At 48.1% G+C, this 26784-nt stretch overlaps 1 protein-coding gene across 6 annotated transcripts in view; it reads left to right on the plus strand.

Moving 5' to 3' along the window:
• The window catches only part of ME3 (malic enzyme 3), a 168412-nt gene that overhangs the window by 99429 nt on the left and 42199 nt on the right, over nt 1-26784 (plus strand). For all 6 annotated transcript variants that reach the window (XM_072969037.1, XM_072969034.1, XM_072969036.1 and 3 more), the window contains 2 exons: nt 9983-10058; nt 19447-19608. In XM_072969037.1, the coding sequence (XP_072825138.1) occupies nt 9983-10058; nt 19447-19608 (238 nt within the window). The remainder of the gene's footprint in view (nt 1-9982; nt 10059-19446; nt 19609-26784) is intronic.

Here is a 26784-nt window from a genome sequence, read left to right on the forward strand (position 1 = left end):
AGTTCCTCGCAGACACAGCCGGCTACCTGGCCGTGGCCTCAGGCTCCGCCTCGCCCGCCCGGTGCTGGGCCTTCTCGGAGCTCCTTCCTCGTGCTGTGCCGTTGAGCTGGGGAGGCTGCTGCCGGGCTGTAAAAATAGCCTCTTGCGTGTTTTCAGAGGACAGGTTCGCTTCCTGCCAAAAATGTGCGGAATGATGGTTTCGTGGCAACAGCGAGCCTTTGTTCGGAAGTTGAAAGTTCACGTCCCTCCTCCTGAGCCCGGCCTCGGTGGTTTGCCTGATGTCACTGACCCTGTTTTAATTAAGTCCTCCTTTTTTGTTGGACTTGGTGCCAAGAAACCTGAATGAATGTCCTCTCTTTGAGTGGGTTTTGTTGGGTTTTTTTTTTCCCCATCTATTTTGGGAAACTTCTAAGGGTCCCTCCTCTGCAGGCGGAGATAAGGGTTAAGAGTCTTTGTCTCAAGAAATAACATTCTCAAAGAAAAAAAAGAAAAAAAGAAAGAAAGAACATTCTCCTAACTTAACGTTATCTTTGTTTTTCTTACTCATGTAACTGAATTCTAAAATTCAAGAGGATTTTCTGGCTTCTGATGGAAACTGGAGATAGTGATGTAATTTACAGGCCTTTGTTGGAGAGAGGAAACCTCACCTGCGCTTGCCTTTATGAAATGCTAACAGATTGAGTTTTAAGACAGGTACAGGGAAGGAAGTGTGACCACTGCTCATGGCCTCTCCACAAAAATAGGATGTTGGTGGGTTAGCTTCCTAAGGTTACTGTAACAAAATACCACAAATGGGGTGGCTTAAAACAACAGAAATTTATCATCTCACAGTTCTGGAGGCTACCTGTCCAAAATCAGGGTGTCGGCGGAGTCATGCTCTCTCTGAAATCTGTAGGGGAGAACCCTCCTGGACGCTTCTAGCTCCTTCTGTTTGCCAGCAGTCCTTGGCCTTCTTAGCTTTTAGATCCGTCACTCCGATCTCTGCCTCCATCACCACACATCAGGCATTTCCCTGTGTGTTTCTGTTCTCCTCTTCCTATAAAGACACCAGTCATACTGCATGAGGGTCCTTTCTAATGACCTCATCTTAATTATATCTGCAATAACCCTATTTCCAAAGAGGTCACAAGTCACAGGGCTTAGGATTTCATTATAATTTTGGGGGGCAGACACAATTCCACCCAGAACTGTTTGATTTCCTTGGCCTGGAATTTTCTCTCACCCAGAAGATATTATCACTCTCTAGCCTAAGTAACTGGTATCAGCCACCACTTAGGGAGCATTTGCCACATGCCAAGCACTGTGCCGCGTACCTGATCTATTATTTCACTGAATCCTCACAGAAGCACCTTGGGGTCGGTGCTATTATATACACAGTTTATAACTGAAAAAAACAAAGGCTCAGCCCTGTCTCATGTCGGCACCCTCGTTCTGAACCACTCAGCATACCCAGCACATATGTTGTTTACGGAGCCCCTGTTTTGTGCTGGGTGCTATACCGGGCCCCGAGGTTACTGCAGTGAACAGGGCAGGTGTCTCCTGCGCTCGTAGGACATGCAGTCTAGTGGGAGGGGACAGGCGTTAAAGTCATACTCTTCTAGAGAACAGTTACTAACCCACAGTGCTGTAGCCCCGTTTACAACCAGGAATTCTTTTCCCCTCTGCCATTGCCTGAGGTCTGTTGTAGGAGCCCTGACTGCTGAGAGGAGGAGTAGGGAGAAGACCAGGAAGGAGAACTCTCACCTCCACTTTACCCAGAGCGCCCGCGCCTCGTTTTCCGTAATGGGCATCTCTGGAAGGTTTTGTGGAAGTGAATGTATCATGGCTAGATTATGCTACGGAACAAACAATCCTTAAAGCTTATCCTGCGTTTCTGCATCATGTCCGGTAAGTCAGCTGGGGGCTGTGCTCGGCGCCTTCCTCTCTCCAGGACCAGGGACTAAAGTAGCCTCGTCCGGAACGGTACAGGTGGCAAAGGAAAAAGAGAAGATGGTGAATCATATACTGGCCCTTAAACACTTCCACCCCAAAGTGTCAGGTCAGCCCTGCTGCACGATGAACAGCCCCTGACAAGTATGTCTTTTAGGCCAAATGAGTTAAGGATGTGAAAAAATAGAGTAGATGTTCAGTTTTTGTGAAGCGTAAATCCATTCCCTTCCCGGTCTACACATTTACCCCAAAACTCCATGCAAGAAGGGACTGCCCCCCTTCTCTGGCCCCTCCTTCTCGGGCCCTGATGTCCAGACATCAGGACATCGTTAAGAAGGAACCTGGGTTCCATTTCTAGAAACTAAGTGGGAAAATCCAAATTAGTGAAAGCTGTAAATCGGGAGACAGTGATTTACATTCCTGAACAATTCTCCTCAGGTTCCCTTTAAACAGCAACTGCCTGAGGACACGTACAATGTAGTTTTAGGTATATTTTATTTACTCACAACTTTTCTAGAATGTTCTGTATGTTATGTAAAGTAGGGTATGCATTCATTTAAGCCCTGACTCCATTAGGTTAGCACCTTGCTGTATTCGTTATATGTATTTTTTCTCTCCTCAAGTTCCAAAATTGCTTCCCTGAAGTAAACAGGAAAAACTTGGGGGAAGTAATCAGTAGCTAAAATTATTTTTTGTTTTCTCTCCTGTTCCAGTTAATGACTATTATTAACAGTGAGAGATTCCCATGAGTGCCTCTGGCCCAGATGCCCATCTTCACAGCACCAGGAGCAGTGAAGGGCATTCTCCTCTAATTACTCAGAGGAGTCATTAGCCTTGATGAATGCTCAGGTTACATTAGCTCACTGCAGGATGTTCTGCCCCTTGGGATCCCTGGGGCAGCCTATAACTCACTCAAAAGCTGGAAATGCCTCTTCGCCTCAGCAGAGCCAGCCCAGAGCTTCCTGGATCTTCCCACCTTCCTGCCTCCTTTTGTTACTCGGAACAGGATGATACCATCACACCCAGCTCTCAGAGGCAGTGCCTCACAGGGAAGCATTCGTTTTGGGGGGTATGGCTCCTTCTCATGGAGAGAAGAGTGAAACAGACCCAGCTGTGGAATACAGAGAGCTCCCCGGCACCCAAATTACTACACCGTTCATCCATAAAGGGATGCCAGGAAAGCAGAGAGACAGGCACACTTAACACGCCCTCACAGACTTAGCATATTGGGCAAAGTCAGACAGATACTAAGATGCACATGTCTACAGGGTTTTACAGTGTGCAGAGTTTGTGTGAACTTGCCTTCCTTTATCCTCACAGTCCCTCCATAATGGAGAAGCCATTGTTCCCACTTTACTGTAGAGAAAACTAAGACACAGAGCGTTGAAGTGACTTGCCCTAAATCCCACACCAAAAGGAGCCACCTTTCCAGGATCCGAGAGATCTGTGTTTTTGAATCCCACCTCTACCTCCATATCTCTATCTTTCAATCTCATGAATAGAATGATGATGTTGCCCATGTAAGAGTGTTGTATGAAAATTAAGATAATGTACGTAAAGGGCCAGAGTTCCTGAGATACTCGAAAGTCTATTGAATGGATAGATGGATAAATGGATGGATGGATGGATGGTTGGATGAAAGGTGAGTGAGTGAATGAATGAATGATTGAATTAATTAATTAATGTTGCCCATTTGTGCCTTGTGTTCCCTCTCAGGCTGCCCTTGAGCGCACCCTCATTGAATACCACTAGCTCTTGCAGGGAACATGGAAAACTTTTAGTCCCAACTGTGCATCACCCAAGACCCTCTACTCTGCCCTAACCCAGTAACCCACATACTGCAGGATTTTCTACCAAACTTTGACTGCCTTCCTGTTTCACCGAAGACACATATACCTGTCAATCTTGGTTTCTGACAAAGATGCCCACTGACTTGGTATAATTCTTCTTAAAATGCAAATTAATAACTAGCTACTAACGTTTACTGAGCACTTCATTTGAGTCAGGTACCTCACTGGGCATTTTGCCAGCATTTGGACCCAGGAGGTCTGACTCCTGAGCCTGCATTCCTAACTGCTGCACTGACTCAACAACGCTAAGAGCTGCCATTTGTTGGGTATTACTGCATGCCAGCAGACTCCATAATGAACTCTTTAAATATGCATTGTCTTCAGTTGACCCTTATAACAAAGGTATGAAGTAACTGGAGTCGTGTTCTCCATTTGACCTCTCTGGACTTCAGTGTCCTCATTTATGAAGTGAGGTCTCTGGACTAGATATCTCAAAATCCTCATCCAGGGCAATCCTTTTGGGATCATCTGTAGCTACAATTTACATAAGAGATGGAAATGCACTTTGAGAAGTTATTAAAAGCTGTTAATACATTTCAAAAGGTTTTATTTTTTGCAGTTTGATCTCTGCAGAGCATAAACTTATATGTACAAAAAAAGAAAAAAGGAGTCTTCTGAAATTTTAGTAGCTCAAATTTAAACGTAAAAATAGTCATTTTGTGTCCCTCCTCCCTCTTCTTATCTTCAACAAAGAGAGCCTATTTTAAGGTACCAGATTATTTCCATAATCACACTTTTTCTGTGTTTTGAATTAATCACATCAGAGCTTTGCTGAGTTCTGAAATAGTGCCTTTATCTTACCCCTTGACCTGTGAGCTTTCTGCTGAGTATCATTACTAAGCCTCTATCTGGTAAGGGCAGTGTTGAGAGTTGTTTGGGTGAGGGACATTTCCAGAACAGGTCAAGGTTAAAAGCTTCCAGTGGCCAGAAGTACGTCATTGGGATTAATTAATGTGAATAAATGACTTCCCCAAGGTCACTCGGTGAGTCATCAGGGAGCCTTGGGCTGGGACCTGGTTTTTCCAGCTGGAAAGAATTGGCCTCCTTGTTAGCATTGTTGTTCCATGTGACTGGCTCTGGACGACCTGAGAGGAAATTGCTTACGGCTATCAGAGCTGCAGCTCTGGAAAAACAGAAGCTGGTGAAGATTCACACCCTCTAGCAAGACCTCCTCAGAGCGGCAGCTGGTTTAGAGATAGAGAAGGTGGTTTCTTAAAAGGCACCAGGCTTAAGGCTCAGCTTGGCCCACTTACCCTTCTACTGACACCAAGGCAGGTGCCACTCTTTAAACTTCAGGATGCCTGCCTGTGACTGCTTTGCTCCTCCAGGGCGGTCCTTGAGTTTCATTTATCAACACAGTGTGATTTTTCTAAACTCAAATTGACTAGAGATGATCCTAAGAAACAAGACGCCAATCTGAGGCTTCATTTTTGTCTTGTTACGACTGAGTGTCCCATGGTCATTTCAAAATGGCGCAGCAAATGACTGGAACTTGATTTCAAACGTAATGAGTAAGTTAAGACCCACATTGCCCCCAGTCAGCGTAGTGGAAAGAGCCCGCCGCTCCCACGTCTTAGGCTCTGGGGTTTTCCTCTCCCCTTGGCCTGTCTGCTGCCTTCACACAGGCATTTCCCCACAGGCACCACCCAGCCCAGCGCAGTGATCCCTTTAGCTTGATACACCATCGCATACAGGAAAGTTTTCCTTCACTCCCACTTTATTCAGCCATCTTTCATCTTAATTCTCTCAACTTTAAATCATCATCATAGTTCACTTACTTATTTCTCCACTTAGTCAGAAATTTTGTACTGAGTATCTATGATGGACTAATTCTGTGCATACACTGGTGAACAGCAGTAACAACAGAATAAATGCTCACCTTACCACAATGAAGCTTACACTCTAACGGGAGAAAGATATTCACCAAATAGCCACACAAATAAATGTAATGGGTTTGTGTGTGCAGGGATGGGATACTTTGAGAATATATAACAAGGAGCCCCAGCTTTGACTTGGAAATCACCAGAAGAATAAGTAGAAATTAACTAAGCAAAGAGTGAAGAGAGGCAGGGTGTGCCAGGCAGGGTAACAGGATGGGGACTGGCCCTGGAGTAAGAAAATCATGGCACATGGAGAAATGGAAAGGAGGCCAGTGCGGCCAATGACTGGAGAATGATGTAGGATGAAGTGAAGAAGCTGACAAGGGCCAGACCACACATGTGAGGACTTTGGTCTTTATTCTAAGAGCCATGGGAAGACATGAAGGATACTTACCACAAGGGATAACACACCAAGGGTTTGATTTCAAGAACATCACTCTTTCTACTGTATAGAAAATAGATTAGGTAGAGACAAGAGAGGATGCTACAAAGTTGTAGTGGCACTTTAGGAAAGAGCTGTTGGGAGTCTGGACCAGGTAGATGGTGCTATGAATGAAAGAAGTGTATGAGCCAGGAGCTAATTATAGAGGAGAGAGGAAGGACTTGGCAATGGGCTGTGTAAAAGGGGAGAGGACAGTGTCAACGGATGCTCCCAGGGGTTGGGGGATTGTTAAACTAGACGTATGGGGGAAATAGTCACTGAGAAATGGAGCAACAGAAGAGAAACAGGTTTGTCTGGGGGTTTTGTTTTGTCTTGTCTGAGTCATGGTGATGCAAGTTTAGATTGTAAATTTGGTTTTGGACAGGTTACACTTTAAGTGCCTTTGAGACATACAAAGGGAGATGTCAGGAAAACAGTTAAATATAAAGATCTAGAACAGTGGCTCTCAAACCAGGGGCAGCTTTGCTCCCCAGCGGACATTTACCAAAGTCTACAGAGATTTTTGGTTTTGGTTGTCACAGAGGGGTGTAGGGTGCTACTGACATCTAGTGAGTAGAGACCAGGGACGCTGCCAAACAATCTGCAGTGCACAGGACATCCCCACCCCTCACAGCAAAGGGCTGTCCAACCCAGAACGTCAGTAGTGCCAACGGTGAAAAACTCTGGTCTACAGATATTTGAGAGTCACTGGCCAAAAAGCCTTAGGCACTGATGAGATCATATAGAGAAAGAATAAGAGCAAGAAGGAAAATGGGATAGTGCATATTTCTGAGGAACTCTTAACACCTAATAGTGCAATAACGCAGCATGAGAGACCGAAAAAGAGCAGCCTGAGAGGTAGAAGAAAACAGAGTGCAGTCCCCGGAGCCAGGCGTTGGGTGGGGACTGATTAAATGTGTCAGATACTGTTGAGAAGCAGAAGGGAAGGAGGACTAGAAAGCTGCGTTGCATTTAGGGATGTGGACGTCACTGGTGACCTTGGCAAGAGCACTTTGGCAGCACAATGTTAAGAAAAGACATGTTTCAGGGGGAGATGAAAAAATGGAGTTGGCTGGTGTAGACAAGACTTTTAAGAAGCTTGGTGATGGAAGGGAGGAGGGAGAAAGAGCCATCTTGGCAAGGAATTTGGAAGTCAGGAACAGTTTGGGGTTCAGTGGTGTTTTTTACTGTTTTTTTTTATTATTATGGAAAATGTCTAACATATATAAAGTAAGAGGAATATTGTCAGGGACCTCTCTGTACCCTGGGTTCTCTGAACTCTGGATTGTTTTGTTCCTCAGAAGAGTAATTTCTGTTCTAGGAAGGAGTTAACTTGGCTGGACTCAAATTCCAAACCGACCCTTCTCACTGGCAGCAGTTGAAATCTTTCAGCCTCCAGCGGCAGCTCTTTTGGGCCAGGCCCTTGGGTGTGCACAGTTGAATGGTCAGCCAGTGACTTGAGCGGGTTTTATACACAGACCTGGAAGTTCATCCTCTCTGAATCTCCTCCCCTCCCAGAATTTTCCCCTTCATATCCTGACTGCTCTTCCAGCTGCAACTCACTTCTCTGACACCTCAAGCTAGTAAGACTTGGGCTTTCTGCTACTCCAGATTGCTTGTGGATTAGACCGCCCTCACGCAGAAAGCTGAAAATCTCAAGAAGTATAACTCCTGCTTTCAAAGGTAGATTCCTTTGCAGTTTCTGCCTCTTTTGAGCCAACCTCCATAGCCTTAGTTAATGAAATATATATCTCCAAATTTTTTAGCATAACAATAACAAATTATTTTAAAAATTAATCATTTTATCAATGTTACCTGCATAAAAGGTATTCTATCCACATCACTCTGTCATTACCAGAAGCCAGAAGTTTCTAAGATGATAGACTTAGGCATATTTTAGGGCTGATGGATAATTAATAGAAAATCTAGTAGAGAGAATGACAGAAGAGGTATAATCAACAGTGCAAGGCTCTGTAGTTTTCATTGGAACAAGAGGAACAAAGGGGTTGGCTATGGATGCAGAAGTTTGTAGATTCGCTGGTGGGAAACTGACAGAAATGCTTCCTGTGACATCAGAGACAAGGTCATTAGGGCAGTGGGAGGTGGGGGGAAAGGTGAGGCAGTTGGAGGTTTGAGAACACAGAAATTTTAAACAGTCTTTGCAAAGAGTGAAAAGAGTGAATTTTGACCAGAGAGACACTAGAGGAATGAACAGAAGCTGGTGAGCACTGACAGTTTCCATGGGTTGAGAGTGACGAATTTATGGTGGTGCCCATCAGTCTGCCCTGACTGCCCTGGTAAGATTGTCTCCATCTGCCTTCAGCGGCCCTGGTGGAGATGCACAGGGAATAGAAAGAGGGTTTCCTCAGGGGTGAGAGTTTTACAAGACTGGTGAGACCAAAGAGCAGGGCCATGGGTGTTAACAGTACTGACAGGGGAATGTTTTAAATAAAGGGTCACACTAGGTAAAGAAGATGTGGTATATGTATACAATGAAATACTACTCAGCCATAAAAAGGGTGAAATAGCACCATTTGCAGCAACATGGGCGGACCTTCACTTACTTCTAAGTGAAGTAAGCCAGAAAGAGAAAGAAAAATACCATATGTTATTGCTGATATGTGGAATCTTAAAAAAAAGGGACATAAATGAACTTATCTACAAAACAGATTCACAAACATAGAGAACAAACTTATGATTACCAGGGGGCAGAGTGGGTGGGAAGGGATAAATTGGGAATTTGAAAATTGCACCTCTTGGGGAGTGATGGAAATGTTAGCTATCTTGATTGTGGTGGTGGTTTCATGGGTGTAGACATCTATCAAAATTCATCAAATTGTACATCTGAAACAAGTGCAGTTTACTGTACAGGAACCATACCACAATAAAGGTGTTAAAAAAAAAAAAGAGGTCACGATATCCAAGCACCTCATGAAGCCATGACAAATGTTTTTTGAAAGTGCTCTAGGATTTAGCCAGGGCTCTGAGAACTGGGAATTACTCTCCTCAACCCTCTCTCACTGGCAAAAACAGATTGAGCATTTGACCCCAGGTACTTCACAAGTAAAAGGAGCCTCTCTCTTGGGTGTGCTGGACCAAAAAAAAAAAAGGAAAAGAAAGAAGTGACACAAACCCCACGCCATCCCCTGCACCACTCGCACCTCCCCACCCCAGGTACCCATCTTCTCTCACCGTTGATCCCAGCACAGAAGATTCAGAGCCACATACTTAGGTCTAAACATTAAAAGTTCCAAGATAAGCTGATAAACTGTTAAGTAAAATATGTGTCATCCTCCTACCTTTGCAAGTATATCTCTGTGCTGGTCTGAAGACCAACTTTGAGTCTAGAATTCTCAGACTCCAGAAGTCCAGAGAAAACTGGCTCACAGCTGGAAGCCTACCCCTCTGCCTGTGCCCAGCTCCGTCCCCCACTGCGAGGGCCATGTGTCTGTGCATTTAGACGCTACAACCTGCGATCCAAGCTCCAGACATAGCCCGAGGCTTGGGGACCCACTCACCGCAGTGTGGTCTTTCCTTGGAAGGAGGGACCCAGAGGAGAGGCCCATACTGCCCCTGAAAGCAGCCTTGGGGCCACACAGTCAGAGAATTCTAGGGTCCTATGTACCTGGTTTAGAGGGAGGAAGTGGGGGGCGCAGGCTGTGGTGAGCACAGGCTCCAGATGGGTACATTCCACGGCCCTGTGGACCCCTTGCCCTGTGGAGAGGAGCAGTTGGAGGAAAACCAGAGCAGGGCTCTCCCAGCTGTTGGGGCTTAGGGGAGGGACCCCTTTGGCCCAGGTCTGTGGGCAAAATTAAATGATGCAATGATACACAGGACTTGTGGCCTTTGCTCTTTCCTGGTCTGACTGGTTTCTCTGTGTGTATGTGTTTTATTTTTCCCAGTGGGCTCTTTATCACCATTCATGACAAGGGCCATCTTGCAACAATGCTGAACTCTTGGCCAGAAGATGATATTAAGGTATGATCCTGTTTTCTTTGCTATTGCTCGATTGTTGGATGAATCCTTTCAGCCTGGGCTAGAGTCATTCTCAGCTATAAAATGGGCCATTACAACACTGAAGGCAAGACCCTGCCTCCCTTCCCCAGGCCCAGACCATGGACCAGTTCCAGCCAAGCACAAATGTACCACGGAGTAAAAGATTGCATTAACCAGGCACCCACGTAAAATTTTATTATTACTATTATTACTATTATTATTATTATTATTATTATTATTATTACTAATAGTAGTAGTAGTAGTAGTGCATAGATTGAGTATCTTCTCAGTATACACTGCTAGTTTCCAAGGAGAATGCAGGGAAAAATCAGACGTAGACCCTCTTCTCAAGTAGCTGACTTTTCATGAGGAAACTAAGAGCCACAAAAAGACTAAGAAGTGGAACTTGATCAGAGATAAACGGGGCACACAGAAAGAGCTGGGGATATTCAGAGATGCAGAGATCACTCTTAGCCTGAGGGGAATCTGGGAAGACTTCATGGGAGAGGTGACACTGGAGCAAGACCTTGAATTGAGGGGTAGAGTTTGGACAGTTAGGTATTGGAGAATCTAGATGGAGGGCAGGGACCTTCTGCACCAAGAGAAGTTTATCCAAGAGAAGAAGTTTATGATGAACAGTATCTTCACAGCTGTGTGTACACAGCTGTGTGTGTTCAGCAGGGAGAAGGGGTGTGTATACAGAGTGACAAAATGAACCTGACACTTTTTCCTGGAGCATTGATTTTACTTAGAACATTTAAGGAGAAAATATTTTTTATATAACAAACAAGATGTAATATAGAATGTCAAACTGGTGCAACTTTGTGGAAACTTGTTAGCCTCTGACCACATCCTCAGATCTTGTCCTGTATAAGGACTTCTATGGAAGAGTTTGAAGGACTCTGGCATCTAAGACCACTGTCACTTCTGTAGACAGAATGGGTGAAGCAGAAATGTAGAACATCGGCTGGCTGCTTGATGAGGGCGTTTCCAGCACACGAGCAGGGGAGGGTTGGAGCTGACCAAGCCCAGTGTATGTGCCTCTCCGGGCGATGCTGGGAGCTGAGACACTCCACCTGTGGTTTGCTGTCCAGGCCCTCCCTCTCTCTGTCCCTGCCAATTCCCTGAGCCACCTCTCCCCAGCAGGCACCGAGGATAGCTTCTCTCTACCTACCTCTCTTTGTGACCCACCCGCTTCTGGCCCTCTTAGGGGCATAGTGGCGTTCAGAACCACAGTCCGCAGGGCAGGACCTTGGCTCTCAGGATCCAGTCCTGGCCTCAGTGAAGAGCTCAATTCGTACATCTCTGTCTGGGTGTGATGCGCCCTCTGCTTTCTTTCCTGCTTACCTGCTTACACTCCAGTTACATGCAGGCCATGGCCTTGCAGGTTTTGGTCCCAGTCCCAGAAGAAGCAGATTTCTAGGGTGTGTCTAGGGTGAATCTGTAATAAAATCTTGAGCACATTAAGGGAAGCCAGCTCGCTCAGTGGGAAGTTAACTCCAGCCTGCCCTGTGTGGACATGCTGCTGACGTCTGACACGCTGATCTTTCCACCTTTCTGACAGTTCAGCCATGGTGAAACTTGTCCATAGTAGGCGCTCAGTAGGTGCTTGCTGAGTTGAGTGAACTCAGTTGATGGACATGATAAACCATCTTCTAGGTACCAGGCACTGGGTCGGGAACAGAGGTGGGGTCTGCACTAACATGTGTGGGGCCTCTGTGCAGGCTACTGGGAGGGAAAAAGAATGATGAAAAGACATCCCCACTTAACCAGTAAGAAAAAGGCGCTTCTTCCTCCAGGCTGGCCCAGGGGCTTGGAAAGGGGCTTACAGGCTGGATTACAGAGCACAGCTTACAAAACTGTACCCAGGGCTTTACTTCGAGGAATGCAGAATGAAAAAAAACACAGACCCTGACCCCAAGTTGCTTCACTCCAGTTGGGAAACCAAGATATGAATTCAAAATAGAATCTCAGCTGCTATCCACTGACTTGAACCTGCATATTTTGAGAGCCTTCCAAGTACTAAGTGCGGATTACCAGAGAGATGGAGACAGCACCTGCTGTGATTTTCGAGGAAGAGAAGGAGGGGCTTTGGGGTCACCCTGGAAGAGGTGGGACTCAAGCAGACCTCAGACAGAGCAAGGCGTTCAGAGCCTCTAGGAAAAGCATAAGTTATGTGAACAGATCTGGGCTGGTGCATCTAACTCAGTAGTGGTCAGCAACCATTAAGGAAATGCCTATTCCGTAAGACTTCCCTGGGAGGTTGGGGATAGAGAGGGTGTACAGGCCCAACCTCAAGGAGCTCGCAGTCTAATTAGAGAGACTGGCCCAGAAACAATTCCAGTAGACTGTGTCTGTGCTGCCGAAGAGAAGAGCCCGGGGACAAGGGGCAAATGGGGTGACTGGCTGACCACTCAGCCTGCAGTACCCCAAACTGGACCAGTGAATGCCTGGGGCCACCTCCTCCCCTCCACCCTTTACCCTCATTTCACTTTGAGACACTCAGAGGTCAGTCTCAGAAACTATGGCAAAGAATCTTCTCTGGCTTTGCAGTCAGACAGGTCTGGGTTCTGGTCTTGAATCTGCCGTTTACCTGCTGTGTGTGCAGATAACCTCTCTGATCTTTGTTTTTCGGTTGTGAGGGTTTCCTGCGATGAAGTCTGTACAACATTGAAGGACACGGACATGGCCATTGCTGGGAGTGGGCGAGGCAGCTGTAGCGCACACAGCAGTCCAGGGAAGAGACGGCAGGGGCCTAAGAGCACCTGGAATCACAGGCCGCAGAAGGGCAGTCAGTCAGTTTGGTCCCCAGATGTGTTTGATTTGGCCCTCAGTGACTTTTGAAAATTTTGAATTTGGAGACAACATTTTAAAATCACAAGATTTCATTTGAAAAAAAAATGTCTTTTAAATTTTAAAACCCTAGATTTCTGGCTTCTGGAGAAACCAGGAGCTGTGAATGTTGAGCCCTTGGTTGGGCATGTGAACAAGTCAGTTAGGACCCATCAGGCTGCCCCATCACTGGCCTTTCTCTGAAAGGTCCTTCCCTCTCACCCCCGGGCTGCCCTTTCAAAAGTTCAGAATGTTCCAAGCCACTGTCTTTTTCTTGTTTATTGGTGTGTTTTCTCCAGCTGCCTTAAAAAGAGACGGAGGTCTCCTTACCTAGGCAGGGAATGACTCCATATGATCTCTTACATGATACTTTGGTGCTGGTAAAGGTTTTCCCTTCATTATTTCCTTGGATTCTCACAGTCAGTGTGATCGGAGTGGAGTAAGGACCCGGGGAGGGTCCTGGAGAATGGCTATGGGCGTCTCTTTTCTCAGATGAGCAAACTGACGTTAAGTGATGCCCGCAGCCGCCCACGGGTCAGCTTTGATGCCACCCGGAGCCCTGCGGCTGCGCCACCCCTCCCCAGCTGCTGAGTGGGGAGAAGGAGTTTCTCCAGACACGGGTGTCTCTGGACCCTGATGTTGTTGGCTGCTTGGCTGGAGGGGTAGGGTGGTTCAGAGAAGCTTCTGAATCAACTCGCAAGATAAAGATGACTTTCCGTGGTTCCCCAGCCAGAAAGCAGAACTGCAAACTGAGATGTAAGAGGAGCAGGCTGTGAGGGAAGTGAGGCCAAAGCCCAGGGCCGGGGCGGGGTCGGGGGGGACCACGAAGTTTTGTGGGCCCCTCTTGCTCAGAGGCGGGGCGGCCTGGCCCGCCCAGAGCTGTCCAGCATAAATCACAAAGGGGAGTGAGAATGGCTTTTCTGACTCTTTCCCACAGTGTCCATTGCCTGGAGCCAGGAGGATGGCTCGGCTCAGAAGAGCCCTCCTCCCCACCAGTTTCCCAAGCTCCTAAATATCTCCCCCATCCCAGCCCCAACAGCTTTGGGGAGGGGGTGCTGAGAGGCTCCAGGTAGTGGAGCCTAGAGAGCATCCCCTGCCTCTGGGCACCAGCCACAAAGCCTCTAAACTTGGACCAGTCGCTAGTGCAGGTGCCTGTCTGTCAAGTACACACCCACCATGGGTTAAACCCCACTCTGTACCCAGTGTCAGGAGGTGGATTTCCTGGGAAACCTTCTCTGAGATGGAGATTAGCATCTTAGGGGGCACTCTTGGGATAAACACTTCTGGAAGGGAAGGAAGCAGGACAGAGAAGAGGGAGAGCGTGGGCTGAGTGAGGGCCCAAGGAAGACTCAGCTGAGCGCGTGAGGAGGCTCTGGAGCGGGGATGGCCCTTTAAAGTCATCCTGAGCTGGGACTTGATACCCCCACGTCCATCAGGTACTGCTTGCAGGCTGCTTCCCTGGGAATAGGGTGTGACTCTGGTCAAGGTGCTTCTCTTCAGTTGAGGAAATTCCCAAAGTGAGCTGATGGGCTGGGGGATAACTCCTTTGTTCCTAAAACAGGGATCTGGTAGCACATCACCAATCCACCTCGCCGGCATTGTGCTACATACTTTACACACATAAACTCACTGATTCCTACTAACGACACTGTAAGAGTCAGGGGGCCTTATCCCCATTTTCTGGACAAAGAAGCTGAGAGGGTAGGTTCTTTGCTCATGAGGGGTGGAACTACGGACTATGCATTATTATGTTGTGGAGAGAGAGAAAGGAAGAGGAGGAGGAGGAAAAAGGGAAGGATGAGCGGACAGGAGGAGGAGGGAAAGCACCTACACACAGTGCTGTGGGCAGCTCACGCCCAGAGCTCCAAATCCAAGGGAACCAGAGCCACAGCAAGCAAGGAGGCGTGATGCTCAGATCAGCCTTGGGTCAGCCCCACTGGGTCCACCTTGGCTAAGGGAGGTGGGTAGGAAGTCAGAAGCTAGGCAGACCATCCCCTGGTCATCTGACTCTCCCCCTAGTCATCTGAAATACAGAGGAGTGCTGAGTTGTAAAAGCCATCCAGACAAGGAAACTGGGATCCTGTTGGTCACTGGCAGCTGTGACTGGGCACTGCAGCCCTAGGATGCCACTCAAGTTTGCCCTCAGCCTTTTGACCCCTTTTGCTTGAGTGGCCCCAGCCTCACTCGGCTCCATTGAGGTCATGAAAGTTAGGATGCAACATCTTCTCTGTGAACTTGTTCATCTATGCCAGGTCTCAGTTCAGTCCCACGGAGAAGGTCATTTGCTCTCCGTTTTGGACCTATCACATTGTCCAGCATTTATTGAATCCATATCCCATCACAGGCCCAAGCTAAGTGCTGAAGAATCAAAGAGGACAAGACTCTTTACTTGCCCCTAAAGAGCTTAGAGCTACTATGAAAAATGAGAAAATAGATAGAACTATAATACAAGGAAGAGAGGGATAGGTGCTGGGGGAGGAGGGTGGAATTGCTATAGGAATTCAGAGGAGGGAGTGATAACTTCCAGAAGGGAAGCTTCATGGAGGGAAATGCCTTTTGAACTGTTTCTCGAAACATGCAAGGATGGTAGGATTTGGATCGAGGAGATACAGGGATTGAGGTGTAAAATGGCAGGTAGTCAAGAAAGTACAAACCTTATACAAGACTAGCAGTATTTCTGTTTGGATGGAGCGTGAAGTGGATAAAGGGGACTCTCAAAGAGCAGATTGGGAGTAGAGCATGAAAGACTTTAAACATCAGTTTGCAGATGTCTGAACTTTGCTTTATAGGCATCAGGAGCCATTGGAGGTTTGGGAGCAAGAAAATGACAAACCTGGGTGTGCTTTGGAAAAACGAAATGCAATAGGGAGAATCCAAGAGTAGAAAGACCAGTTGGGAGAACACTAAAGTGGTCAAGTGAGAGGTGGATGGGCTGCTCTTAAGGTGGTAGCAATGGCCACAAAGATCATCAAACAGACGGGAAAGCAGGTCACATCAGCAGAACTTGGAGACCAACTGGCTGTCACTGGCTGATGACAGAAAGATGTCAAAGCAGACTGGACAGTTTTGAGTCCAGGAGAAAGGAGGTAACAGAGGGAGGGAGGACAGCAGAGGTTAAAAAGTTTACAAGAAGAAAAAGGGAAAAGCAGATTCATTTGGTTAAGGACTTGGGGACTTCGGGAGGACTGTTGGCCATCCATGTGGCAATGCCGGGCAGACAGTTAGTAGTAAGTGTCTGCTTAGCGATGGCAGGGTTTGCCGTTGGAATGGATGACTATGTCAGCGTCAGAATGCTGTTGGATTTCTCATGGCCAGACTGTCTTAAAAGCTGCCAGAGTTTCCCGTTGGTTTCCTTTTCATTTCCTCATTTAGCAGATAACTGTGGCGTGGCCTTTCTGTGGTGATACTGGACCAGAGCGAGTTGAAACAATTAGAAATTCTGATATGCAATCTTTGCCCCAAATAATAATCATCAATATAATCATAAGAGCAGGAACCGTTTGCCAATCACTTACTGGTTAAGATGAGACATTTATTATTTCATTTTATTTTTACAGCAACCTGGTGAGTTGGATATTATTATTGTTCCCATTTTATGGAATATCAAAACTCAGACAAGTTTTCTGTTGATCCAAGATTACATGTGGTGTGTTAGCAAGGATCCTAGATTCAAACACTGGTTGTCAGACCTCAAACCCCTGCTATTAACCTTGAGGCTGTGTGGTGGGATAAAATGTGGATTTTAAAAAATGTTAAATAGGAACCCGAATGCTCTCACCATCAAATTTTTAAATAGCACCTTACATAGGGCTTGGCAAGCAGTAGGTACTTAATAAATGTTTGCAGAAGGCTGGCAGACAGGAAGGGTGAGCAGGCCAGATGTGTGGCAGACACAGCAAGTGCGAGGAGAAATCGCATGAGGTTGCACGGGACAGGATGTGCACTGCTGGGGAAAGAGCAGAAAGAGAAAGGAAGATAGAGACTGAGAGGGGTGAGATTATAGGTGAATTTAGAGTGTGTCTGGCAAGAGGAGGCCGGTTTGGCCAGACCATGTTTTAGATGAGTACCTGGAGATAAGTTTCATAAGGTATGTTGGGTTCATGTCATTAAAGAGTTAAGCATTTGGGACTCTATTTTATGGACAGTTAGAAGTCACTAAAGGCCTTTGAGCCTGGTTGTGAAGCTGTTACAGTAGCCTGGCAGCATAGTCGGACTGAGTGGACGACAGAGGACGTGAGACCGTCCTGCAGAGGGGACGGGCATGCAGTGGAGTGCCCCTGGACGTTTCCAGGCTGGGAGGGGGGCACTGCAGAGCCCCGTTACCATCTTGAAAGGCCCCAGAGCTGCAAGGATAACACCCTGGAGTAGTAACTGATTTCCTCTGTTTAACTCCGTGTCACTCACTGCCCCTCAGCAGAGAGAAATTCTGAGAGAATGGGAACCAGCATAAGGAAGCTCTGATGAGGAGACATGGTAGAGAAGTGCCCAGAGGTTGGGCACCCAGGGGCAGCATGAAGGCACAGGCTCCACCGGGGAGAGCTGCTGGGAGGAGGCCAGAGGCCGGCTGTGGAGAAGGGGGCACCGAGGCAGGGCGGGACTTTGTCAAGAGCACAGGTGCTGTTTCCCAGCCGAATGGGGAAAGTAGAAGAAGCCCCGAACCAGGAACCCAAAGCCTGATTAGAATCCCGACTTGCCGCTTACACCAGCAAGGTGCCCTTGGTAAGTCATCTGATACTTCTAAGATAAATAACTGATGTAGAAACATCCAGTCCAGGGCCTGGAGGTGGCTGATACTTAATAAATATGTATGGAATGTGAAGGTCTAGGAGCTTCAGTTTGCTCACCTGTCTCAGACCTGCCTCCCGGCCAGGGTCGGGGAGGATCGGGTGAGATGCCAGCGCTCTCCAGAGAGGCAGCAGACCGCCCTAGGGGGGCGTCATGGTGTTCATGGGTCTGGGGCACTCTCCAGAGCCCTCTTTCCAGAGTGGAGGGGTGTTAGAAGAAGCTCTGCACGTATTTCTACCAAAAGGCAGCACAGCTCCATGTGCCCTCACCCTTGGAGGGAGAGAGAAGATTCCACGGAGCCTGTGGGTGGTGGGTCATAAACTCTTCCCCGGCTGGAGAGGGTCTTCATCTCTTTATTCCCAGTGCCCAGCATTGTACCTGCATGGTCTAAACTGACCCCTGGGATGCCCATGGGCACCACGCTTGGGGCCAACTAGGCCATCCACAGCTCAGGGCTGGTCCTATGTCCTAACCCAAAGCTGGATCCAGTGGAGGGCTGGGTGGCCCCATAAACTCCACTAGTGGACATGGAGGGAACCAGTGATGGGGAGCAGGTTGGGTGGCCTATAAATGACCTCACTTCTCCTTGGCCTGACATTCCGGGCCCCTCACATCTGACTCCTGCCTAGGGCCTGCACCCACACACACAGCCTACATCCCCCCACTTCTACCCTGGACCTTAATTTCCTTTTGTATCAAATACCTTTTTCCTCAACCACCCTGCTAATGGATAATCTCCACATGCCCAAGGTCTGGCACGGGTGTCCCCTCATCCAAGAAGGGTTGCCCTCCGGGAAGTTCCTCTCTCTCCCTTTCTCAGTCTCTGCGGCCCTGGCCCTGCTCTGCTGCCCTCACGCTTTCCTCCCAGAGTAGTTATAAATATGCACGTTCCATCTCTTTTTGTCCATTAGGCCCTTAAAGGGCTAGGTCCAGGCATTCTTCTTACAGATAAGCAAATGGAAGCGCCCCCCCAGGATTTGGCAGAGTGTCTTTTGCAAAGTAGTTGCTTGTTAAAGATACATTAAATGAATGAATAAATGAATGGCCATCATAGTCATTGTTATGATTATTTCTATCACCATCAGCATCTCTTAATTCACAGTAGGTAAGCCTTGAACTAGCACTACGTCTAGCACCTAGGATGCCCTCAGTGATCATTTGCCAAAACACAAAGATCATGCCGGTACAGTGTGAGAGCCCTCCTGGCTTCATGTGAAATAGTGACCCTACTAGATTTCACAAGGAGCTCTGTCCTTTGCAGGTTGGATCTATTTTACCCCAGGAGCAGGCTGCAGAGCTCTGGCATTGGTCTCCAAAGCCTGGGGCTATAGTAGCAGCATGAACACTTATTTTATTACCACCTTTCATTCTGTCCTTCCCTCCCTGTCCCCTGCCCCCCTCCAATCTCAAGCTGAGAGTGCCTGCGTAGTTCCTCTGAGGGAGAGTGGCTAGATGTGGGCTCCCTCCAGCTATTCCTGCAGTCTCCACCCCGACCCAGAACGCAGGCAGGTGTCTTCCATCATCTCACCTCGGTGGGGCTTCTCACCAGCCCTGCCAGAAAGGGGAGGCGGGGAGGGGGAAGGACCTGCCACCTGCAGTTGAGTGAATCCTTTGGCCTTGTCCCAGACAAGCTGTTTCATCACTCAGCAGAGGCAGCAGGCGTCCAGTTGTCAGGCCTGTTGTGCTGTACAAACGAGCACTTTGTCACAGGAGGCACTGTCCCTGATTGATGGCGTCCTGTTTTGTTTTTCAGGCTGTGGTGGTGACTGATGGGGAGCGCATCCTGGGCCTGGGAGACCTGGGCTGCTATGGCATGGGCATCCCCGTGGGCAAGCTGGCCCTGTACACGGCGTGCGGAGGGGTCAACCCACGGCAGTGCCTCCCTGTCCTGCTGGACGTCGGCACCAACAACGAGGTAATGTGCTGCCTGGGCCAGGAGCTCTGGGGCCAGAGGGTGGCAGCTGGGGTGGGGTAGGAAGCTCTTCACTCCCTGCCTCCCGCCGCAGTGACCCCTGCACGGGCTCTCTGTGCTTCCTTGTTCCGTGGCCCCAGGCAGCTTCCTTACCTTTAGGCCCTCTCTCTGATCCTTTATTGAAGAGGACCGCCGATTGAGGTGTGAGTGGCTGCTGGGCTATGTTTTTTCCAGCATTCTAGAATCTGCCTCTGTGAAAGTATTAAAACTCAAAGCACCAGGGCTAAGCGCTGAAATATCTGAATCAGGCAGGTGAGTGTCCTGCAAACCCCGGGAAAGAAACTGACCTGAGCTGTGACTAAGAGCCACCTGCAGGCTTACACGTGGCTTAGGGTCTGAGGGGCCCGAACATCAGCCAAGAGTTCATCTGCTCTGAGTACCACCACCTGGGGCCATGGGGTTTGTGTGTGTCGGTGGTTCTCAGCTCTGTGTCTCTGTGTTAGAGAACAGGGAAAAGATATCCAAGAATTCCTTCTTAATCACATTTATCTCTGAGTTTAAAACCAATGCATGTTCATCTTCCAAAAGTTGAGAAAAATTCAGAGAAGTATTAAAAGTAAAATAAAATAGCAGTCACACAGCCAATAGTAAGCGTTGTTTACAATTTGGAATATTCCCTTCCAGCCTTCCCCTTACCCCTGTCGAAGCATTTATAAAAAGAAAACTGGGTTTATATCACATATACAGTGCTGCAGCCTGCCTTTCTAAGTGTAATGTATGTCATGGGTTTCCTCCCAGGTGCCCAGCCAGTCTTCTGCAGTGTCATTCTCATAGCTGCCTGGGGTTTCACATATCACATAAGAAAACCTCCACTGGACACTTAGGTTCTTTCTGGTCTTCTTGCAAATATAATTGTGCTCTGATACCCATTCTTGCAGGTCAGTCTTTGTTTCCCTTTCTGACAGTTTCCCCGGGGATAAACTCCTAGAAATGGAAATACGGAGGCAAAGGGAATGATCATTTTTCAGGTTCTTGATTCATATTGTCCAAAAGATTATACCTGTTTGCATTCTGCGGTGTTCTTTCTCAAGAAAACCTGCTACAACTCTTTGCATGGCTTCCCTTCTCCCTGGATGCCACACGTCCCCATTTCTAAGTAAGAAAGAGTGCTGTAGCCCCTAGTGAGAAGTGACGCTTATTCAGGCTTCACCCACAGATACGATCAAATGAGAGTGCAGGGGACAGACCTGGCTTCAGAGCTGGGAACTCATGGGGGTGGGAGAGAGATGAGGGAAGGCAAGGGGAGAGGGAAGAGTCCTGGACTGGGAAGCAGGGACCCTGGTCCCAGTACCCCGATGGCCTGGTGAGTCCCTGCACCCGTCTAGACTCCATCCCGTCTGGTACAAGAGGCCTGGACCAGAAGGGTCCTGAGTATCTCCCGCCTCTACAGCTCTTCTCCATATGCCTCCCCACCAGCCTGGGAGATGGGAGGCTGGGTGGTGATGCAACCCTCATAGTTGCTTGTTAAGACTAGTCTTCAAAGTCTACCCCACACTGTGCTTCCCTTCCCCAGCCAGTTGCCTGGGTTTTACTGAAATTCTTCCTCAGCCACAAAAATATATATGTGGAACCATGCATGCAAGGATGACTGTAGCAAACTTTGTGTTCATTAGTATTCCCGTCCATCACCTCCTGCTGTTCCACCTGGATTTAATTGAGACCTGCACTCTCTCTCCTAAAAGCTGGCTCTAGGTGAGAAATGGAGTGGCTTGAGGTGGATGCTGAGGCCCTTGCATCCCCTGGAGGGTGTTGGTTGCTTCTAGCAGGTGCCTTAGATCCTTTGTTGTTGAAGGTCCAGCGCCCAGCAGTGATGTGCTGATGTTTAGAATTGGCCCCAACTTGTAACAAACCCACCAGAAAAGGTGGTGGGAAACTACAAGTAGTCATGGCCAGGGCCTTTCCGCAGACCACCAGGGCTTAACCAGGGTTAAGTCTGGTTAAATAACCAAAAGCGGTTATTACCCTCTTTTTACAGGTGAGGAAACTTAGGCCCAGAGAGATTAATTTGCCCAAGAAGCTCTGCTGAAAGTGGCAGGGGTGAGGGTCCTAACCTGCTTCCGCACAACACTCCCCACACCACACCACGCTGCCTGCCCGGGTTTCTGTTGCTTTATGAGTAAAGATCCTTTCTTGCTTTTTAGAACTTTTATTACTAAAGTAACTTTAAAACATTATTCAAAATTTTAAACGATAAAGGAAATTGCATTTCTCTCACTGTTTCTTTTTGTGTTCCGTCCAGTATCCATGTGTGCGTATACACGGATATGGCGATTCCCTAGTTGTAGTGTTACTGTGCCCCTGATTCTGTTCTGATTTCTTCAATGAAGGCTGTTTTGTGAATACTTTCCCTTGACTTATTTTTCACAAGTTTATTAAGTGTTTAGTAGGTGTCAGGCACGCTGCTAGGCTGAGGCAGATAAACGAGAGCCAGGCGTGGGTGGAATAGTCTAGTTGTCAGTGTTTCAACACTGTCACCTAATTGATCATTTTAATGGCTCATGTCTTACATCTGCTCAAAGCGTCTGCTTCTCCCCCTGGGTTTTCAGCCTCTGCCTCACCCCTCCCTCCAGGGTGTGGGAAGGAAAAAGCTTCCCCTGGGCTCCCTCCTGTCAGGAAGGACCAGGAGATTCCCCAGCTGAGAGGACAGAGCACAGCCTGACCTGCCCTTGCAACACCATGGGGGTGAGAGAAAGTTCCCACTCAGTCCAGTGAGACCTCCAGCACCTGCAGTGGGCCAGGCGTCGTTCTAGGCCTTTGTACATTTCAGTCTCATTTCATTCTCACACCAGCTGCATGAGATATTGTTCTCCCCATTTTACAGATGAGGGAACTGAGACTGAAGCATGTTAACTGCCTACCTCAGGCACCCACAGCTCTAAGTGATGGAGCTGGGATTTGAACCCAGGTCTCTCTGGCAGCAGAGGCACACTGCTTCAAGAGGTCAAGTATTGAAGTATAGACTGGGTCATGAAAACTGAGAAAGTAGGTGTTTCACACAGTCTGGGTCCCACAGACCCTGAGGGCATCCTGATGCCATTTTCACAGTCCTCCTCCACAAAGGAAGGTGAACTTCCGCCAGACTTTCTTCAAGAAAGTTACAAAGAGGCCAACATTGGGAAGATGATGATTTAGCTCTTTTCAAATGCATTTGCTACATGACCTCCTGAACTACAGTTCTTTTTAAAAAATCAATTTGCAAGATTTTTCCCCTGGGAGTCGGGGGCACGTCTCTCGCCCAGAGAAGCCACGGCAACAGGAGAAGGAGGCTCTGCCCTGCAGGAAGGGTGCTGCCATGGAGGCCTTAATGTCACAACAACAGGGCCATCTGTGTGTACGTCTCTGTGAAAACTCCTGAGGCAACAGGAGCTTTAATCGGAGTCAGAGAGAACACCCCTCCAGGTTTCCTGTTGAAGGAAGACATCTGCTGTCTGCAGCCCTGAAACTCTGAGTCACTCTCACCTGCCGACACCAAGGAGGTTTGGAAAAATAAATATGTGAGGCAGTGATCCCATGAAGAAGGGACAGCCCATGGTGATGTTCCCAAGGGCCAGGGTGAGGGAGCCCCGCCCAGGGAGACAGGCACCTGCTCTGGCCGCCCTCCGTGGTGGCTGTGTGTGTGGACTGGTTGGTCATCTTGTTTCCTCCACACACAGCAGACAGGCATGGACTGTCCACATGAGATATAATACCTATTAGATACTAGATACACATACTTCTCTTTCAACCCCCTCGTTTCACAGGGAAAAGGGGCCTCGGAGCAGAAACGGCTACCCTCGGGTTCGAGTCCGAGCCCAGTGCTCGTCCCACTCTGTGCTAAGGCTTCTGCAGGGCAACCCCAGGGGTTGACTGTAAAATGGCCTCTGAGCCCTAGAGCTCTCCTTCTGCGGAGTCTTGAGCCTTGATGGATTCTGCTTACAAGGAGATGCTGTGAGAATCTCTGAGGGGCTGACTCAGAGAGGATGGAGAGGAGTCACGCCTGCTTAGGAGACAAACATGGGGACAGATTATCAACAGAGCCTGGATCACTGAGGCAGCGTGGGATCACCCACAGAGCTGGGCGTCAAAGGGCTCCTTCCATCTGGCAAGATGGTCCTCCTGGCAGCTAATAAACAGCCAGCATTCACCAGGCGGTGCCATCAGGCACTGGCTCTCTGTGTACATGTGACCAACGAGGGGCCCTTCCTAGCTCTTTGTAGTTTACCCTTGGGCTTAACTGAGCATCCAGAGAAATAAGTGATGGGCATAACTGCCCCCTGGGGTGGGGGCGGGGTGTGCACTCTGTCCACGGCGTGGACCCAGCCCTATGACCTCTCCAGACCCCCAGATGCTCTCTGAGTAACATCCTCGAGTGCCCGTTGCTATGCAAGATAAATATTTTTCCAGACTAAGAGGTTATCTCTCTCCCAGCCTGAACCCCACGCTCAGGGATGTGGCAGGTGAAGAGGAGGAGGCCGTTTTGTTTTCCATGACATTTAGTCTCCAAGAAAACCTTAGGAAGACAGAGCCAGGCAGACAGCCACAGGGGGCATACTCAACTCCCACAGCAGGAGAGAAAGTTCTGCTTCACCTGCTTTGGGCAGAGGCCTTCACCTAAAGTTATAGACTGACTGAGTTCCAAAAGGAACTTGGTAACTACCAAGCAGAGGGGAAGCAGCTGGCTCGGAGCTAAGAAAGCTGGTCCCAGCTGGGAAGGCCTCTGCTCTAGAAGCCGGCGTTTCCACCCTGTTGATTCCACCAAATCCACTTTGTGACCTCAAGCAGTTCATTTAACCTTTCTGAGCCTCAAAAACTCATTTGGAGGAAGCCGAACCAAATGATTTCTAAGACCTTCCTAGTTCTTAGTTTAACATCTCCTAGCCCAGTGCTAGAATTCATACAACTCACATTAATAAACACTTTTTAAGGGCCTGTCGTGTGCCAGCACTGTAAAAGTCCCTGGGTACATGCAGATGAAGAAGGGGCCTTTCCTCAGAGAGCTTGCATTGTGCAATGGAGATCATCATATCCGCTCTGGACAGAGAAGTAAAATGAAGCGGGGACCAGCACCCAAAGCAACAGAGCCTGAATTCAGTCCCAGGTGTGTTTGATTCCAAGCTCAGAGCCCCTTCCAATCTAAAGCCAGACCGGCCATCCTAAGCGTGCTCGGGGAAAGCATCCCAACCGGAGCCTCCAGGCCCGGCAGTTCCCCTCCCTCTGCAGTGCTCGGCCTCCTTCTGAAAACGTCTCTTCTTAACATTTATGGGAGGAAGTCCAGGATAGAGGAAGGCTGCACGGGGAGGGTCCAGGCTGGTTCATAGTCCCACACCTCGCTGGTCATCATTCTTATCACCGTCATTCTTATCACTCGGAGGGACCCAGGGCAGAATGTGGATTTCTTGTTCCACGTCAGGCCAAGATAATGTGGGAGTTCCACCCTCTGCTGTTTTTGAAAAGACATTTCCCTCCTGCCAAAGAAATGTGGACACGGTCTTTCCCCAGACTTCATTCCCCAGGCAGTCAGTGCTCCCCAGCCTGATCTGCAGAATGATAGGGGACCTTCCAGCCTCTACTGAACTCTTCTGGAAGGAGCAGATAGGGGATCAGGAGCTGCCCCCACAATCCTTGGTCCCTGCGATGTCAAATGATGGGGCGGAAAGGGTGCTGTCATGACACCCAGTCAAAGCAGGGCTCAGTTTCGGCTTAGCTGCTTTCTGGCTATAAAGAGCTTGGGCACTTTATTTAAACCCTGGAACTCCACCTTCCTCATCTGTAAATTGGGCATGAGGATGTGTAAGACAAACGGCTCAAACTGCTTTTGATTCAGGAGTGAATTACTTGAAAATTTGTTGCAAATGGAAGCAGCTATATTTTCATGTCATCTCCTTAGAGAAACTTTCTTCTGTCTTTTGGTGTGCTTAGTTGTGAAGTATTTCAGGTATAAAGCACTTCATTATAAAAATAAAATGTCAGGACTTTTCAAAAAAGCTTTGTAGTCACCTTTGTATCTCAATAGTACCTCATTGTGATTGACCTTTCATCTTAAATGAAGATATACTGAGAAATTTTTGGAAAATCCTAGATTTCTTCAGTACCACTAGAGAATCTGACTTGCCCCAGAAGCCACATATGTAGCCCTGAGAAATCCACTCCTGGCTGCCTAATGCCCCACTGAACCAATCTGGGACTTGGAAACATTACAAATGATAACTTACCGTGGACCTGTTAATCTCCATAAGAACTAAAAAAGTGAATATTCTCTGTAAATGCCAAGAGTTATACTATTTTTTTATCATTTTTTGTGTATGCCATTCCAGACTGTGTGTGTGTTTCAGGCAGTTGAAATTGTATCTGTGCAGTTTTTTATCCTGTTCTTTTGTCATTTTGAATAATCTCACACATGTTTGTCCAGGTGGCTGCATAGTCTTAAAAACCACCAGTTTCAACGACTGCCTGGTTGTCCATCCAGTCATTATAACATTATTTACTTTCTTGTTCTTCCTTGGCTGGATGTTTGCTGCCTTTAAGTGGCTTTTAGATGGTCACTTTGAAGGTGGCCCATGGAAGGGCAGGCACCATATATGTCCCACTCTCAACCTTTGTTCACACACACACACACACACACAGCTGTCAGGGCGGAGTCCTAAACAATCTCAAGGATGCATAACCCAAGAGGCGAAGAGATTGAGAAGAGAAGTAGACCTGTGGTTCCTTGGCAAAAGCCCTAAACTCACCTCTGATTATGTGCACCAGGATTGGAGGTGAGGGGCTGGGAAGGCAGATATTTCCTGGTCTTTTCTGTCCCTATACCTTCGCCCCACCACCTCCTACAGTGCCATCAAGACAATATGGACCTAGAGCTTTTCCCTCCTTCTGCCTCCAGACCCCAACCTTTCTTTGTGCTGACTTCTCAGCCCGGAGGGCCCAGCCCATCTGCAAAATCTGCTGTCTTTTAATGGCTGCTCATTTTTCCCATGACTCCATCCCCACCCATCCTCTGGTGGGAACTGCTCCACTCCTTCTCTGTGCTGCCATGTGCCACACTTTGTGCCAAAGCAATGTCACCCTGCCTTGGAGTAGAGTTTGCTCACTCATCAGCCACCTGCATTAGACTGTGAGCACCTTGAAGGCGGCAGCCATGTC

This window comes from Vicugna pacos, chromosome 10, assembly GCF_048564905.1.
Source record: "Vicugna pacos chromosome 10, VicPac4, whole genome shotgun sequence".
In the NCBI taxonomy this organism is placed as follows: Eukaryota; Metazoa; Chordata; class Mammalia; order Artiodactyla; family Camelidae; genus Vicugna; species Vicugna pacos.